General features: G+C 38.1%; 1 protein-coding gene across 1 annotated transcript in view; it reads right to left on the minus strand.

The window, feature by feature from the left end:
- Window positions 1–943: 943 nt before the first annotated feature.
- Window positions 944–15,935, minus strand: part of LOC102053859 (connector enhancer of kinase suppressor of ras 2-like) — a 213,110-nt gene continuing 198,118 nt past the window's right edge. The window contains exons 21-25 of the mRNA XM_055727544.1: window positions 11,792–11,862; window positions 10,933–11,036; window positions 8,990–9,497; window positions 8,461–8,660; window positions 944–8,070 (exon numbers count right to left, since the gene is read on the minus strand). Of these exons, the coding sequence (XP_055583519.1) occupies window positions 7,855–8,070; window positions 8,461–8,660; window positions 8,990–9,497; window positions 10,933–11,036; window positions 11,792–11,862 (1,099 nt within the window). The 3' untranslated portion in view covers window positions 944–7,854. The remainder of the gene's footprint in view (window positions 8,071–8,460; window positions 8,661–8,989; window positions 9,498–10,932; window positions 11,037–11,791; window positions 11,863–15,935) is intronic.

The following is a 15,935-nucleotide window of genomic DNA, read 5'->3' on the forward strand; positions in this document are numbered from 1 at the left end:
GTGCTTTGGTATTTCAACCCCTGAATATACAAAGACATTACTACAGCCTACTTCACAGTTTAATGCAAGTAAAGTGCAAGCCATAGTACAAGGGTGTCCTACATTTTCATACATGTAAGCATTATCTAAAAAAGGCTCTCTAGACAAGTTTTATTAGCTACTTTAGTAAACTAGACAGAAGTCACCTATGGCCCAGCAATTAATGGTCTTACAAGGATATTTTCTTTGTAATACAGTATGTGTCAAAAGTAAAAAGTTTATTAATACTAGTGCATTTCTCTTATATCCTAACCTGTTTTCTTTCCAGATTTTTAAGCTGAAATCCTTGTTTCTCAGTAAAACAGAAGTCTTAACTGGTAACAGGGTCTTACTGGTATTTTGGCCAGTGAACTCCATTTCTTAAGACATACTTGTTTTGTGGTTGCTAGTGAAAAAAATGCAATAAAGTTAGTATGTATAATGTGGCATCCTTATTTAAGCTGCAGCATTCGGACAGATGCATTTACAGTTTGTAAAAATATCTGTATTGATACCCTCACCAACGCCTGAGAACGAACAATATTCTAGAAATGGGAGGACAGAAACTAGAGGGCCTAGCTGGTCAAACAACAGTTTGTCGACGTATTTTATCGTTTTTACAACACTGCTCTCTTTCAAATACTGCTCATACAATGGCATTAATGCATACAGCAAAGTCCCTAATTGTTACTTTTAACACATGTATGTGCTTGATAAAAACGGAGAGATACCTGTCTGGCCTGCATTAAGAATGAATATGGTTCTTTTCCTGAAGATAATGACAGGCAATATCTGTCTGCATTTTTAAAATATTTTTACTAAGAATAGGTCCTGGTAGTATAATCAGCTATATCAAAAAATGATGAAAGCTTAAACAATATTATTTGTAATCCTCCTTCTGAATGTGGAAGTGTGGTATAAACCATAAAACATAGAAACTAAGCTTTAAAAAAACACTTCTTCGACTGTTACCGGTATCAAGAATAGAATCTCCTGCCTACCCGTTAGTGAGTGGAACTGCTTAGAAGTACAGCGTTATGCTTACTTGTCATGGGAGTAAAGAAAATAGTTTTAAAAATCAACTAGAAAATATAACTTCCTAATTTTGTATTAAATAGCAACGTATTTTCCATTCATCAGCTGATATGGCTCAGAGCTGACCTTCAGGTGCATGCCCACTTAACGGCTGTTGAGACCCTCAGCCTCACAGTGTGAATTTGTCTGGGACAGGAGGAGGTGGGGAGCCGAGCCCCGTGGTGGCTTGCCTGAAACTGCTGCTCTGAACCTTAGCTTTAATAAGGGAAACATTCTAGAAGAAAAAGAACTTTTTATTACTCAATATAAATTAGTTAGCTAATATTGCTCCTTCAGTCTTTCTTGTTATTACCCGTTTTTGGTAGTGGTGGTGAGTAAACATAATTTGGCAACAGGGAAGATGGCGTGTTGTCTCTAGAGAGATTTTTAAGCTCAGTGGTCTAAGGTAAGGTATATGTTACCCAGAAAATCTACAAACCTACACTCCACACAAAAAGGCACCGCTGTTACCTGCGCCCTTCCATCTGTCCCAAAAACGCACAATTTCCCTATTGTGATCACTAAGAAGAAATTAGAAATATTTTATCAGACCAAGCTCCATTTATTTCTCTAACATTACACTGCAGATATGTGGTGTAACATAAACGATATTTCCAGGGCTGAGGCGCAGTAATATAAACAGACCTGTGCTCTCTTGCTTAAGGAATCTCTGCAGGACTTGCTTATGCTAATAGATTTAGTGTTTGAACTATAGATAAAATCATACATAGGTAGGCTTCCTTTGTATTACAGTTTGGGGGCAGCTGACAGGTATTGCAGACGGGGCTTAAGTTTTGTTGATCGGTTGTGCAGCACCTTGCCTTAGCCAAAGATTGCTTTAAACAACCCACCTTTGAAGCACTGTGGCCCCAATTGCATGAAGTTTGTCCAAACCGTTGGTGAAATACCCCAAAATAGCTCTGCCTGGCAAAGCTGTCCCACCTCAAAGGGCCAACAGCCAAGGTTTATCGGGTGTAAACAGCCCTCTGATATATCACCTTGGTCGGAAGTACCACTAGTTTTTTGCAGAAAAGAATGCTTTTAGTACTTTGGAAGACACCTAAGACTACAGGAGGAAAGAATATAGCAAATAAGGTATGTGATAGTCTTAGGTCTGATTTGTGTTACTTGAGACAAAGAGAAGAGGTACAAGAATCTGTTCTTCTCAGATTTCTGTTGAGTTAAACAATTTTTACCAGATTCTTCATTTTCTTCCAGAAGTCCTACTAACATTCCAAGTGAAACCTTCTAAAGCTCAGCAGTAGAGTTCAACAACTTTTGATGAGGCTGAGCACTTCCCAATGCCTCTGTAAAGTAACCACTTTACAGCGAGTATTTTGGCCTGGAAGGCTATAACTGCTGAAGATAGTAAGAATGAAGTTAAGTGGCCACGTACATCTAGCAATTCTCTGTAACACTCATTTCTTCTTCCTTGGAAGAAGCAAGTGGTGCACCACATTTCTGGCTTAAGAGACAGGAGTCTAGATTTGAATATCAACTGACATATTCAGAATTCCCTGCTTGGAAAAAATGGAGAATCACATCCTCCAAAATCTTTTAGTAGTGATGGATCAGTCTTTCCTTATGGTGCTAAAGCAGTCCAAGAAGTGGTTATGATGTATTTGAGAAAGTACAACTGTATCAGAAGTTGATGGAACAGCACAGGGTGGGGTGGGGGGGTTGCCAACCAAGTGAAGCAACCTCCTTCGTCAGGGAGGGCGGACACCCTGTGCAATCCAACGCAGGCCGATCACTGTCCGGACAAATGCAATCCTGTCACAGGCTGTGGGCCCAGTATTTCTGTGTTATTTGTATTAAAGAGCCACGGACGTACAGACTGGCGAGAACTTCCTCCTCCTTTGATTCTTGTTCACATCAACAACAGAAAGCTCAGGAAAGTTTTCACTTAAATTAATGAAACGGTCTCAATTTTCCCAGGAAGTGCTGCTGAGATAGCTACTGAGATAGCTTTCAAAGATCCAAGTTTTCACTGAATACAGAATAGTATTAAAAAAGGAGGGAAATCAGTAGCTTAGGGGGAGCATTAAGTCAGTTATAGTAAAAAATAGCCAGCAACAATAAGGCTAAGCTTGTGGAGTCACAGAGAAAGTCTGCTGGCTGAGGGCCATTGTACCTGCAGGAATCCTGAATGAAGACCCTAACTTTAAAAAGATACAGATGAATAAAACACATCCAAACAATGTTTTCATGTTGTTGTGTATGTTAAAAAACAAGTTTTATCTAAACATACAGGCAGGAAATCTAGTAAGTTAATTAATGTATGACACTGGTGCTATTTATTTCCTTTGATGAACTCAGCAGCAAAGGATTTTTTTTTTCTTATTTAAAAATATGGGATCAAAACTACCATAATCATTTCGGCTGCACTGTACAGTCTGTTTGTGTACCTTTTGGTCAAGGAGAATTTCACATATTCCAATACGTAAGCAGGATTTGGTGCAACCGTATCTGTATTGCACTTTGCATTCCAGTTATTTCAAAAATCATGAAATTCCAAGTAATTGTGCTATGGTGACTTTGCACATTACTTTCTATAGTATAGCTAGGTTAGTGCCTAGATCCAGAAAGAAGAAACTACTGGTGGGGAGGAAAGGACTGCAGCATGGAGTTGAGTGCACATGCAAAAAGTATGGCAAAATTCTTGTGAAATTACTTTCAAATGCCAGCTGACATTGTGAAAGAAGAAAATCTTTGTACTGCTTAATTTAGCAATTTGGCTTGCTCTAAGGTATAAACAATACTAGACAAATATTTCAAACTTTTCTCCCAGTTAATCTTAACCCCAGTATAGGAAATTTCTCCAGTGTATCTCAGTTCACCTTATGAATCTCTTGGTTAATTTGTCTTGACTATTCAGTGCAAATCATATTTGATGAGAACTGCTTTCCAAGAGCAGAATACAGACTCGTGGCTCCAAAAACTTCAGAAAAGATGAAGTTATGACACTGAAAAATTTTAAAGATAAGCTGAGAAATGTATGATCTCTTAACTTTTTATCTCATCTACTCGTATTTGAGAAATATATTTTCTTTAACTTCCAGAAATAAAAATTCAGATTGCCTGTTTTCTTTACTGTTTGTGTTATTTTTGAGAAATATATCTTCCTAATAATGTTTGTCATTTTCAGCTGTATCTGTAAGTAGCATTTTAGAAGAGAAATAGCTTGTTTCATTGTTTTCTAGGGACTATATACGTGGAATATGCTCAGTGGACAATTGTAATTTCTGTCTTGAGTTACAGTACAGTGGCATTTGAAACCTGCTTTGAAAGCTATTTTAAAATCATGCTTAAATTTCTTTACGAATATGGAAAATTCAATCCATGTAACTAATTCTGTGACCATCTATCACTGCTTGCAGATACAGTATGAATTGTTTTCTAAATGGATTCTGTAGCTGACCCCATTGCTTGCTTCACTGCATAATATTTCCTCCCACCTTATATGAAGGCTAGTATAAAAAAAATTTGAAATGTTAACTTTTGGAGATCTTATATGAACAGCTAGACAAATTCTCTTGATTTATGTTTCTGCTATTCAGCTGTCAAGTAACTACCATGTTCACATAGCAAATACATTTCAGTTTTGTTCTGTGTTTTGCATGAATACTGCAACTCCAATGTTGGTGAAACTTATGGTGGAAAGCTGCCATGCCGTATTTACTGTGTCTATTTTATTACCTCAGGTGCTTAGACAGAGGGGGAAGTACATGTTTAATATTCAAGCAAAATATATACAGTGTGATCCTGCTCCTCTGAAGTCTTTTGCTTCTTACTGCTACGTCTTTTGCTTTTTACTGGACTTTTTTTTCATTTACTTCAACAGAAATACAGTTAAGCTCTGATGTGTGCATTTAAGGAGCCATTGTCTTCAGGGATGCTTAAGCACAGAGTTGATGTCTTGGCTGAAGCAGGCCAAACATGCCTTCATATTGTATGCTCCATCCAAATGTTACGTGTGTGTTTCAATGACGCTGAGACTCAGTTGCCTATGTGCTGCAAGGAGCTTCCAACAGCTATCAGTACTACTCTGCTAATACTGTGGTTCAAATAAATGCCAGTGCCAATGAGAGTAAAAAACAAATCTGAATTGTGTTTCTTCAGCTGTTCTATTGGGTTTACATGGCAAGGTTTTGGTAGCAAGGGGCTGCAGGGGTGGCCTTTCCGAGAAAAGACCAGAGGCTGCTCCCATGTTGGACACAGCCCATTCCAGCTGGCTCCAAAACAGACCCACTGCTGGCCAAAGCTGAGCCCATCAGGCAGGCTGGTGGCATCTCTGGTGTAACTTGTTTAGGAAAGGGTAAAAATGCTGCACAGCAGCTGTGAGAGAGAGTGAGAAAAATGTAAGAAAAACAACCTTGTATACGTCAGTGTCAGTGAAGAAGGAGGGGGAGGAGGTGCTCCAGGCACCAGAGCAGAGATTCCCCCGCAGCCTGTGGAAAAGACCAGGGTGAAGCAGGTTGTCCTCCTGCAGCCCATGAAGGACTGTGCCTGAGCAGGTATCCATCCTGCAGCCCGTGGAGGACCCCATGCCTCAGCAGGTGGTGATTCCTGAAGGAAACTGAAGCCCATGGAGAGCCCACAGAGGAGCAGGCTGCTGGCAGAACTTGCAGCCTGTGTAGAGGAGACCACACACAAGGTTTTCTAGCAGAAACTGCAGCCCATGGGGGACCCATGCTGAAGCAACCTGAAGAACTGTACCCCATGGAAAAGACCTACACTGGAGCAGTTCTTGAAGAACTGCAGCCCATGGGAGAGATCCCACGCTGGAGCAGGGGAAGAAGTGCGAGGAAGGAGCAGCAGAGAAAAAATGCTATGATCTGACTGCAACACCCATTCCCCATCTTGCTGTGCCACTGAGGGAGAAAGGAGGTAGAAAAAGCTGGGAATGAAGGAATGAAATCAAGCCTGGGAAGAAGGGGGGGGGCATGGGGAAAGGGTAGTTTTAGTTTTGTCTTTGTTTCTCACAAAATGCAACGGTATTTTTAATTGGCAATAATTTAAATTAATTTTCCCCAAGTTAAATCTGTTTGACCCGTGACAGTCATTGGTATGTGATCTCCCTGCCTTCATCTCAGCCCATGAGCTTTTCCGTGATACTTCTGCCCACGCCTCAACCTCGCTGTCCTGTTGAGGAAGGGGAGTGAGTGCATCTCAGTGGGCATCTGGTGGCTGGCCAAGGTCAGCCCATCACAGCTGCTTTGTGGAGACTGAACTAAACAGGACACCTTCACCCAATCCTGGCTTTGTGAATAAATAAATCTCTTCCTGGATACTAGGTACTTATTGAGATAACAGTTTTTCCTACATGATATTGAATCATATGAACTTTACAGTTCTTGATGTACGAGACGTGAGTGGGTTCATCCTGTGAAAAAATTGTCAGTGAATATCTGTGTTTAAGTGAAATGACATCAACTATTCACATCCTCTTTGTCCTGCTTTTTAGAAATATTCTAGCAAGCATAGTCAAAGAAAGTTGTGAATGGATGTTTGAAATTTATGTTCAGTAGCATTCAGAGCAATCTTCCCCCCGCCCCAGGAATACAAGTATTTTCTCCAAAATCTCATTCTTAGAAATCATTCTCATTCAGGCAAGGAAGTGAAATACACTATGTGACTTGTATGTCTTCCCAAACCAATCAATACAGATTGGTTTTCGAATGATGTATTGAATAACTTCACCCACTTGCTAGTGTACTACTAAAGTTAAAAATTATTGCCAGACATTACATAATTTTGAATAATTTACTCGCTCTACATGTCAGCCTATTACAGAATTGAATCGGTTAGTTCAGGATTTTTTTAAAACTTATTTCTCATCCTTGAAGCATGATTTTTTTGAATTTTGTGACTCACAGTCATGTGTCACTTAAATTCACAGTGAAGAAACTATGAAAACCTGCAGTATGTACCATATTCAGCGCAGATGTTTTTCTTTCACCATGAAATACTTCAAATTATATTAAAATCAGTTTAAGTTGCAGCATTAGTGAACAACCAGCATTGTTCTACTCATATCTTAACCTCTGTGCCATACCTGCTTGCTTATATTCATTCATTTGAAAGGCAGGCACAGTATGTTACAAACACAGTATCTAAATGGCATGTACAGTATGCCCATAGGGCCAGATTGGGATCTATTTGCTAGATGTACAGTGTACATTTTAAGGCACACTATAGGGATTGAGTTTACATTTTGATAACTGTCCTGTTATTTGCAAAGATGGTCACTACCTGGAAATGTTGCAAAAATAAATGTTCATTTCTAAGAGCGGCCAATGTATTTATGTTTTCACTTTATATTTTTCTCAAGAAAAAAAAGTGTGAAAATGTGAACTTTAGGGCATTTTAAAAGTAAATGTCAACTACCATGTTACATTTTATATACGTAGATATGTCTTTACATATATCTAAATATATAAAATGATTGTAGGAGCTCATACTATAAGCTTAGTTTTAGTACAGTACTTTAAATATACTGGTATTTATTTTCAGTTACACTTCTGCACTGCTTCTTTCTAATGCAGAGCTTGATACGGACATTGGTTGATAATAGCAAACAAAAAAAATTCATAAAGAATATTATTGTCTTACCATGCAATGTAGTTAGGCATCCTGTGGCACTATTCTCTTATCCAACTTATTTACAGTACTGCTGAGTACATTATCAATAAATATTACAGTGTTTGTCTTATTTGATTTTTCATGGCACCCAGCAATTTATTCAGGATATGAGTCCTGTCACACATGAGTTTCAATGAATGAGTGTGTATGTGTCAGCGTTGGTGCTGAGGTTGCAAGTTCAGAGGCTCCATTTTGAGATTTCACAGCAGCACTGTACTCACAAATGTCCAGGAAAAACTCATAGTTTTTTAGTTTCCAATCTTTAAACTTCTTTGATGTTAAGTTGGGATCATCCAGAAGGCTGTTGATAACTGTGAGGTCCCCTTCCTTCGCCTACCAAATTTCAGAAAGACAGAGTACATGTCAAAATGAAATGTATGCCACATTTGGTATTTTGTCACTTTATTTCTTGTTTCATTTTAACGCAAACTGCTAGGGAAGCTAGTTCAAACACTTGAATCTTCTGCCTATATTCAGGAACTATTACAGCCTAAACTGTTCGACAACTCAGTCCTTGGCGTTTTCCACAACCATGCCTATAAAGAGTGCCAAATATTTTTATTTTTCCCTTAAGCTGGAACATGTATGCTTTCATTCATTTTTTAATTTCTTTGGAACTTAATTCTAAAGTTACAAAGGAAGCCTCATCCATGGAAAACAGTAAGAGATTATGCTTTTAATAGTTTATATTGCTTATACACAAAATGAATGAGAAAGCCTTACTTTTAAAGTGCTCTTGAGAACTCTGATGTGATGAAGCTTTTCATTGGTAACTGGATCATTACATCGCTTTACAAAAGACTTGCGGAATTCCTGCTTGGTGGAAGGACGCTGCTCTCCAAAAGCTGACAAACTAGCTTGTTCCAGAGATTTGTATAGCTCTTGCAGACCATCTGTATTTTCTCCAATTTCTTTTACATTTTCTGAAAGAAAATAAAGAAACCTGACAACATATCTAACCATTCAGGTGAAGTCTCTAAAACCAGGAAGCAATACTGCAAATACATGTATAAAGTAACCCTATAATAGAGTCTTCCAATTTTAGTTTTGATAAAATGAGAACAGTTGGTCAGTCCCAAAGCTATATTCTTAGCACTACATCCAAGCATTTCAAGTACAAACTCCTCCGTAGTGAGTGATTAATTTGCCAACATATAACAGTTCAATCACAAAAACCTCGCTGAGAATAATGGCAATATTGCTCTGGCTTTCAATGGCAGTAAAGAGGATCAGAACATCTCCAAAAGCTTACCTTCTGCACAGAAACTATTATGCCTTCTAATAGGAACTTTATCTTCTAGTTTATCATCTGTTTCTTCTATGTACTTTACATGTCCCTTACCCCTGACATCTCTGTTTCGGGGAAGACTTTGACTACGTTGCTTCTGTGGCCTGCTGTGAGAGCTATGCCCCCTCTGACATTCCACCAAAGGGAAAGGCCCATCCTGCTCATAATTATGACGTCTCTGTACTGGTAGCGTTGCTTGTCTTCGTTTTTCTGGTGACATTCCAGGCCGGCCAGTCGTGTACTCAGTATCGGGAGGGACAGTCTGAAGAAAATGGAGCCCTGAACTGGTTAATGGAGTCTCTATCAGATCCTGCCACGAGCGTCTTTCCCGGTAGGGCGGTCTGCATCCCGACGAGTGCGTGCTTCCTGCTGCGTCTTGTCGAGAATCCTCAGCGGAAGAATGAGAATATGTCGATTCACTTGAAAAGTGTCGACCATGTTTGGCTTCAGGGAATGGACTTGAGGAATTCACCTGAAAAGACACAAAAGCACCTGATTATAAGACAACGTCTTGAACAGACCCAAGAAAATTACTATAGTGTAAAACATCATATGATATATACTAATAAAATGAACCGATGTGCTTTGATATGTCATAATATGAACCTCTGTAAACAGAACATGATCAGCAGTGGGAACTGTTATACAAGTGCTCTGTTTCAGCCACTCCCTCGTCTTGTTTGGCACATTCTCTGCCCACGAGCAACTCCTGCTGGAAGGAACAGTGTGATACTGGTGCAAGTTTCCTGAAGACCTCTCCAGTTTGCATTCAGTCCAGCAGTGTGCTGTGAAGACATGGAAGTCCACAAAAGAAACCAAAATTGGATTTCCTTTCTTTTCTTAGGGGATGAGTATCCAGCCAAACAGAAACACACACCCCACTTCAGCGCCCAGGAAGATTTTTGAATTTTGGGGGACTGCTGAACTTGTCAAATTATTTTTTTAAAAAATTCTGCTGGGTCTATGTATAATTTTAATTCAGAAACAATGAGAAAGGCAAAAAAGTGGAAAAAAGAAAGGGAAGGGCTTAACCTGTTCCCCAGCTGATAAAACAACATCACAGTGGTGAAAATCAGTCTGCACTTCACCCAAGTAATGCTTAGTCACTGTTTGGTTATGGCTGCATGAGGATCATCTCATTCGCACTGAAGAAAAATGTGAAAAAGAAAAAGAGAACAGTCCTATCTGCGCTTAGAAACATAGAATAATTATCACAGCCTATGTTTGATACAATAGAAATGTTCTTATTTACTACTAGAACCTCTTCATATACAAAAAAAATATTTTTTCTATTATCAAAACCTGTCTGTATACAATATATCAGAGGTACTTTTATCAACTACTTAATATTTATGAATCAACAGAAATTACTCTATGCCACTGCTATGGTATTGTACACAATGTTTCATGTTGTAAAAAAAAATCCTTGCCACTGAAGATATGTTCTTAAAAAAAGTGTTTGTATTAAAACATGATTACTGCAGGAATGTGTTCTGATCTTGATTTCTAGTATCCAGTATCCAATAGTCATACTTGAAAAACAGTCACAGTTATACAAAATATCCCATCCACCACATTCATTTCATACTCTACAGCAATCTCAACATTTGAATATTCTGTTCATATTATTAGGTGTCGTCTCCCAAATCCTACAAATGATGTCTTGTTTACAGTCCAGTGACATACCTGTGTAAGGAGACATTTACCTCTCCTTCCTTTGTAATTGGCTCGTTTTGGAAACATTCAGGTCTTAGGTCATGAGGAACAGCAGTAATTTCATTCTTACAAGGAAATGTGTCTTTGTTCTGCCTTTATGGTGATTAAATATTCCAAAACAAGGGAAATGCTAATCAAGGTATGCAGATTTTTTTGGTGACCTACTGTCAAATGCAATATTTATAACTCACTGAGGGTGTTCGATGATAGGTGTCACACAGTGTTGAAGAGCCTTCCTGCTTCAGGGTCAAAGAGCCATCGATGTCATCCTGGTCGCTTTCACTCCAGTAATCTGCTAACAAAGCATTCCAGGTTTCACTTGTGCTTTTCCACAAGAAAGCAGGTCCCACATTTTAAAAATTTCATTAGCATGCAAAGGTAAACATTTCACAGTCACCTAGGTGACTTGGCAGTCACTGAGGAACAGACCTGTGAAAATGGCTGGCACCTACGATACACAGATATGTAGAAGAACCTTCAAATGTTTTAGGATAGCATTACAGAAAGCAGCTTGGGCACCCAGCTCCCACCGTACATAAAAACCAGCTTCTGGTCACAGACTTTCAAAGAGAAACATCATTCTAGATGCCAAAGTAGAGCTGAGCCTCAACACTTAATTCTGTTAGCATAACAGGTTCCACGATGGGTGATGGTGGAAAAGACCATGCCGGCACCTGAGCTCAGGAGATGCAGAAATGGTTCCAAAGCACATACTGACCTGTGTTTGTGGTGTCTTCCCTTGCTCTAGGGTGATAAGGATACCCAATGGCTGTGTTTTGGGAGATCATCCCTCACCCTGAACCTTGCATTCTCTTTATCATTTGTTTTAAATATTTCTTAAAATTATTACTCAGATTTTAATTTTATTTGGTGGTCGTGCCAATAATATAGTTCTTCAAGGATATGGCTTCTTGGGAAAATTGATATTTTAAAAGATATGGCACATATGTTAATGAAGAAGTCAGCTATGACATTTCCAACTTTGTTCAAATAATGAGCAGGTATGTACTCTCTGCTGTCTTTTCCTAATTAGCATCTCTGAAGCATTACCTTCATCTGGATGAATATCCTTGTCATCAGGTGTGTAACCAATTGCTGCGAGACCCAAACGATTCATCCATCTAATAGAACAATAAAAAATGAGGAAGAGCGATACTTAAGACGAACATCTAGTCTAGCGTAAATCTGAGGGCACACATATTCTTAACATTCAGAAAAGTCAGAGGCAATGCTTAGTCCAAAAACTGAACACTGTTCAGGCTGTTAAAATCATGATTTAGATGTGTTTAGTAGTTAATAACTTTAAGTGAAAGATGTTCCAGTACATGTACAATAGAGATGTACTTCTCCACCTCTGTTCACAGCTGCGGGAAGATGTTTGCCTAGTCGAGTATCAGACTCATTGCATTATATTTTGCTGCCTGGAAAACTGAAGAACCATGACATCAATCTTCCTTATGTCATCAAGAAAATGTGAAGCATACAAACTAACATGCTAACTTTAGCAACGACTAAATGAAGTTTTTAGAGTATCTGTGTAGAACAGAGAATGTTGAGCTGTCTCCATCTTAAGAAGAATCAAATCCTCTTTAAGCTGCATCTGCAAACTATTTGAGTGGAACGGTTTCCAGAGACATTGTGTAGAGAGGCATATGGCATTCGTCCTGATTGCTACTTCTATTAATTTCAAGAACTTGCCTGAATTGGCAAAATGCTATAAAATAAAATAGACATGATAATAATTTTATGAAAACCTGTATTAGGAAATAAGAGGTATTAAATTTGTGCACTCAAAAAGCTCAGACTATGACAATAATTCCACAGGTTATTTGCTAGTCTATATTCATGATACTGGCGATACAAATGTTTAGGTTTGTTGAGCTGTGATATCAACATTATTTTCCTTTGATTTTTTTTTTTTTTGAAATACAGAATTTAGGTTTCTAAAACAAGACTTGGTAAATTGAAAGTACTTCAATATTTGCATTTCACATCGGATGTTCTGGTTTCTTTCTTTGTCCCTAGATTAATTTGATCAAAAATAAGATTCTTTGTTTCATTAGGAAAATATTATAGTTTATTCTGGGGAAAATACCTTTAAAGTTTCCTTTAGATAAGATTTCTGGACGTTTATACAATAAATAATTGAAAGACAGGAAAAAAGGAAATTAACAAATAAAGAGAAAAGTAAATTCTTAATGTTCAGCAAATGGAAAATCAAGAATCAACTTATTTTCATTAACAAGGAAATATAACTGAAGAAAGAAGTCCTATTAATAGACATCTGTAATGATTGGGATGCATTCTTAAGCATTCCCTTAATCAGTGACTAAATTATTTACTATGTCATTAATTTCTAGTAGATTGCAGGTAAGTGTTTTTTAGAAGCAGCTCTTTTTTCTTTTTTAACATTGCAACATAATATCTATTCGTAATTGTGTTCTTGGTTCATGAATCATACCATGACAAAAACGTCTTTCAAAGACTTCAGGACAGCCAGTAGTAAACAATGCTGTATCATAAGGACAAGCTTTTTGTAGATTAAACCAAGAAAACTATTCAGTGTCATTCTTTCCCACTTGTACTAGAACAGAAAAAAAAGCTAAGGACATACGTGAATGTATTATTGGTCTAACAACATAGTACATAGAAAATGGTACACACAGCAAGGAGGCAGAAGATGAAGGAAGAGTGAACTCTCCTACTAAAAATAGCACACAGTTCAGCACGTATCGATCTCCTGGTCTAAGCAACGCTCTGCAGTTGCTCAGAGCAATGATCTTAATCTGTGAGATTGGATGTAACACTGACTCATTGTATGGCCTTCAGCAAATTGTGCTACATATCTTATGACTTTCATAAGTATCCAAAGGGGACAATAGCATTTACTTCTTACAAGGAATTGTTACAGGGTTTAATTGACTTGCAAAACTATGAAAATATAAAGGATTGTACAATAATGTTGCTTTCCCTTTTGGTATTAAACCAGAAGTGAGCAAACTGGAAATAAAAATGGAAATGATGATTATTTTTCACAAATATCAACTGTAGGATTAGGACTGCTTACAGCGACATTGTTTGTATCAGCATGTCAATAACTCATCTTTATCATGAAGTAAATTGCAAACGGATTAACAGGTTTACAGAAAAGCTTTTCTACAGTGCTCACCAGAATAATTTCATTCAACAAACAGCATGCTGATCACTTGATATTTGCTTCTCTTAAAAGGCATGTTCTTATTGCAGTAATTGAAATGACATCATACCCTTGCTCATTATTAAGCATTTGTATTCACTATTTTTTCAACCACTGTTCCTGAATTTCTAAACTCATTAGCATTGGAGCAAAATAGTTTTAGTCATACTTTACCATATGCCTTTAGCAATTAGGCAGAATGCCTCTGTGTCTTCAGCTAAGGTTCTGCTTAAGCACCAATGATAAATTAGGACTCATTACCATTTTCAAAGTTAAAACAGACAGCCGTTTTGGTGGCCAGTTCATGGAAATTTATATTGTCTTAACTTTCTTGCCAAATTTATCTCATTGCTCATTGTTGAGGGTTTCAAATCTTGGAAGCATATATAGATAACAGTATAATGTTAACCTTCAAGAGAACATGGATATTCTTAGCATATGCAGAGTATCAGCTCTACTGATATGTCCTCGATGTCCAAATCTGGAACTAGCAGGAGGTAATCTTCCTTCCCTAAGACTGCTCAGTATTCCCTCTTCTAAAGGGCAAGAAGATCCCCAGCTATGGGTAAAAGTACATTCTTACCTCATTTACCACAATTTAGAGTTAGCTCTTTGTTAAGACAACAGAAGGGGTTATCTGATGACATTCAGCGCCTTATAATGATAAAATCTCTTCTGATAAAAGAAAAAGAATCTCAGTTTTAGGTTTTGTCTTTTAAAAAAGCGTGGGTGAATGTTTTTGAGGTTAATCAGGAGTTACAGAAGTGCTGAGATTACAGATCCTTTTCTTACAGTTCACATTTTTATTTTTTTCAAGGAAATGCAAACTCAGTTCAAAATGAACGCTGTGTAAACTTGATGAATTTACTTGATGAGCAAACCACTTTCATTTTTAAGAAAACAGGCAGTCAAGGTTATTATGAGTTCTCTGTGGAGATCTTGGAAACTCAGCCATTTGGTTCTGAACTCTGCAATGAATGCCCTGCAGGCAAATTTCAGGAAGGCAATGACAGTGTCAGAATTGACCTCTCTAAGAGACTGATAACTGCATGTTTAACTGAAGGTCATGCAGTGCAAGACTATATGCTAGCCCTCACAAGCAGCTATAGTAAAAAAAAAAAAAAAAAGTGTCTGTTTGTCTAATTTGGTTTACATAGCTGTACCCCTAATAGCTCTTTGAATTTCATTTGATCACAGAAAGGCATGAGACACCCTGGCAGGTACATGTGTAGCGATCATACATGTACATCTCTCTGTATCCCAGCCCCCTGAGGCAGAAAGCTGGACTCCTTCCCCCCCGCCCTGAAAACCCTACCTTCTTTCTTTGGTAACTTCAACAACTCTTCTTTAGATAGCTAAACTTCAACAGCTAAGTTTGAGTCTAGGCCATTCAAGGAACCACTGGGTTTGCATTCTACATAGAAATTAACTGTGATGACAGGAAGCCATACTAAATATCCCAAGGATACTTTGCTACAGCATTTTACTTTCAATATTGTACAACATTTCTGTAAGATATAGTATCAATCTTACTGAGGTACATTGCAATGATTTACAAGGGACCAAGAACTGTATTAATATTTTTTTTTACTTGCCTGTACCCTAGTGAAACAAATGCAGGGGAAGGTAAGCCTCAAGTAAAGTCACCTAAACACATTAAGTAAATTTGATACTTTGTCTCAATGGTTTAAATATTAAATAAATCAGGCTTGGCTTTAATTCATTTGTTGATTACAAACAGGCACTGTTGCCATTGCTTTGGGATAAAATAGAGCTGAGTGGTAGGAAGTTAAGTTAAATTTACTGAGATAATTCTGGTTAGTACCAGGGGTTACGGCCCAGGGTCTCTTCTGAGGGCCTGATTCTGCCCCCGGGCCTGGAAAGCCATGATTACAGCAGCACCCCGGGCAGCGATGAACTAAGTAGCTGTTGCAATAATCAAAACTTGGTACTGGAGAGTGAGTCATGCTTGAAATGCCCTGAGTTGTCAGGAGTCAG

The sequence above is a fragment of the Falco cherrug genome, chromosome 15, assembly GCF_023634085.1.
Source record: "Falco cherrug isolate bFalChe1 chromosome 15, bFalChe1.pri, whole genome shotgun sequence".
Taxonomy (NCBI): domain Eukaryota; kingdom Metazoa; phylum Chordata; class Aves; order Falconiformes; family Falconidae; genus Falco; species Falco cherrug.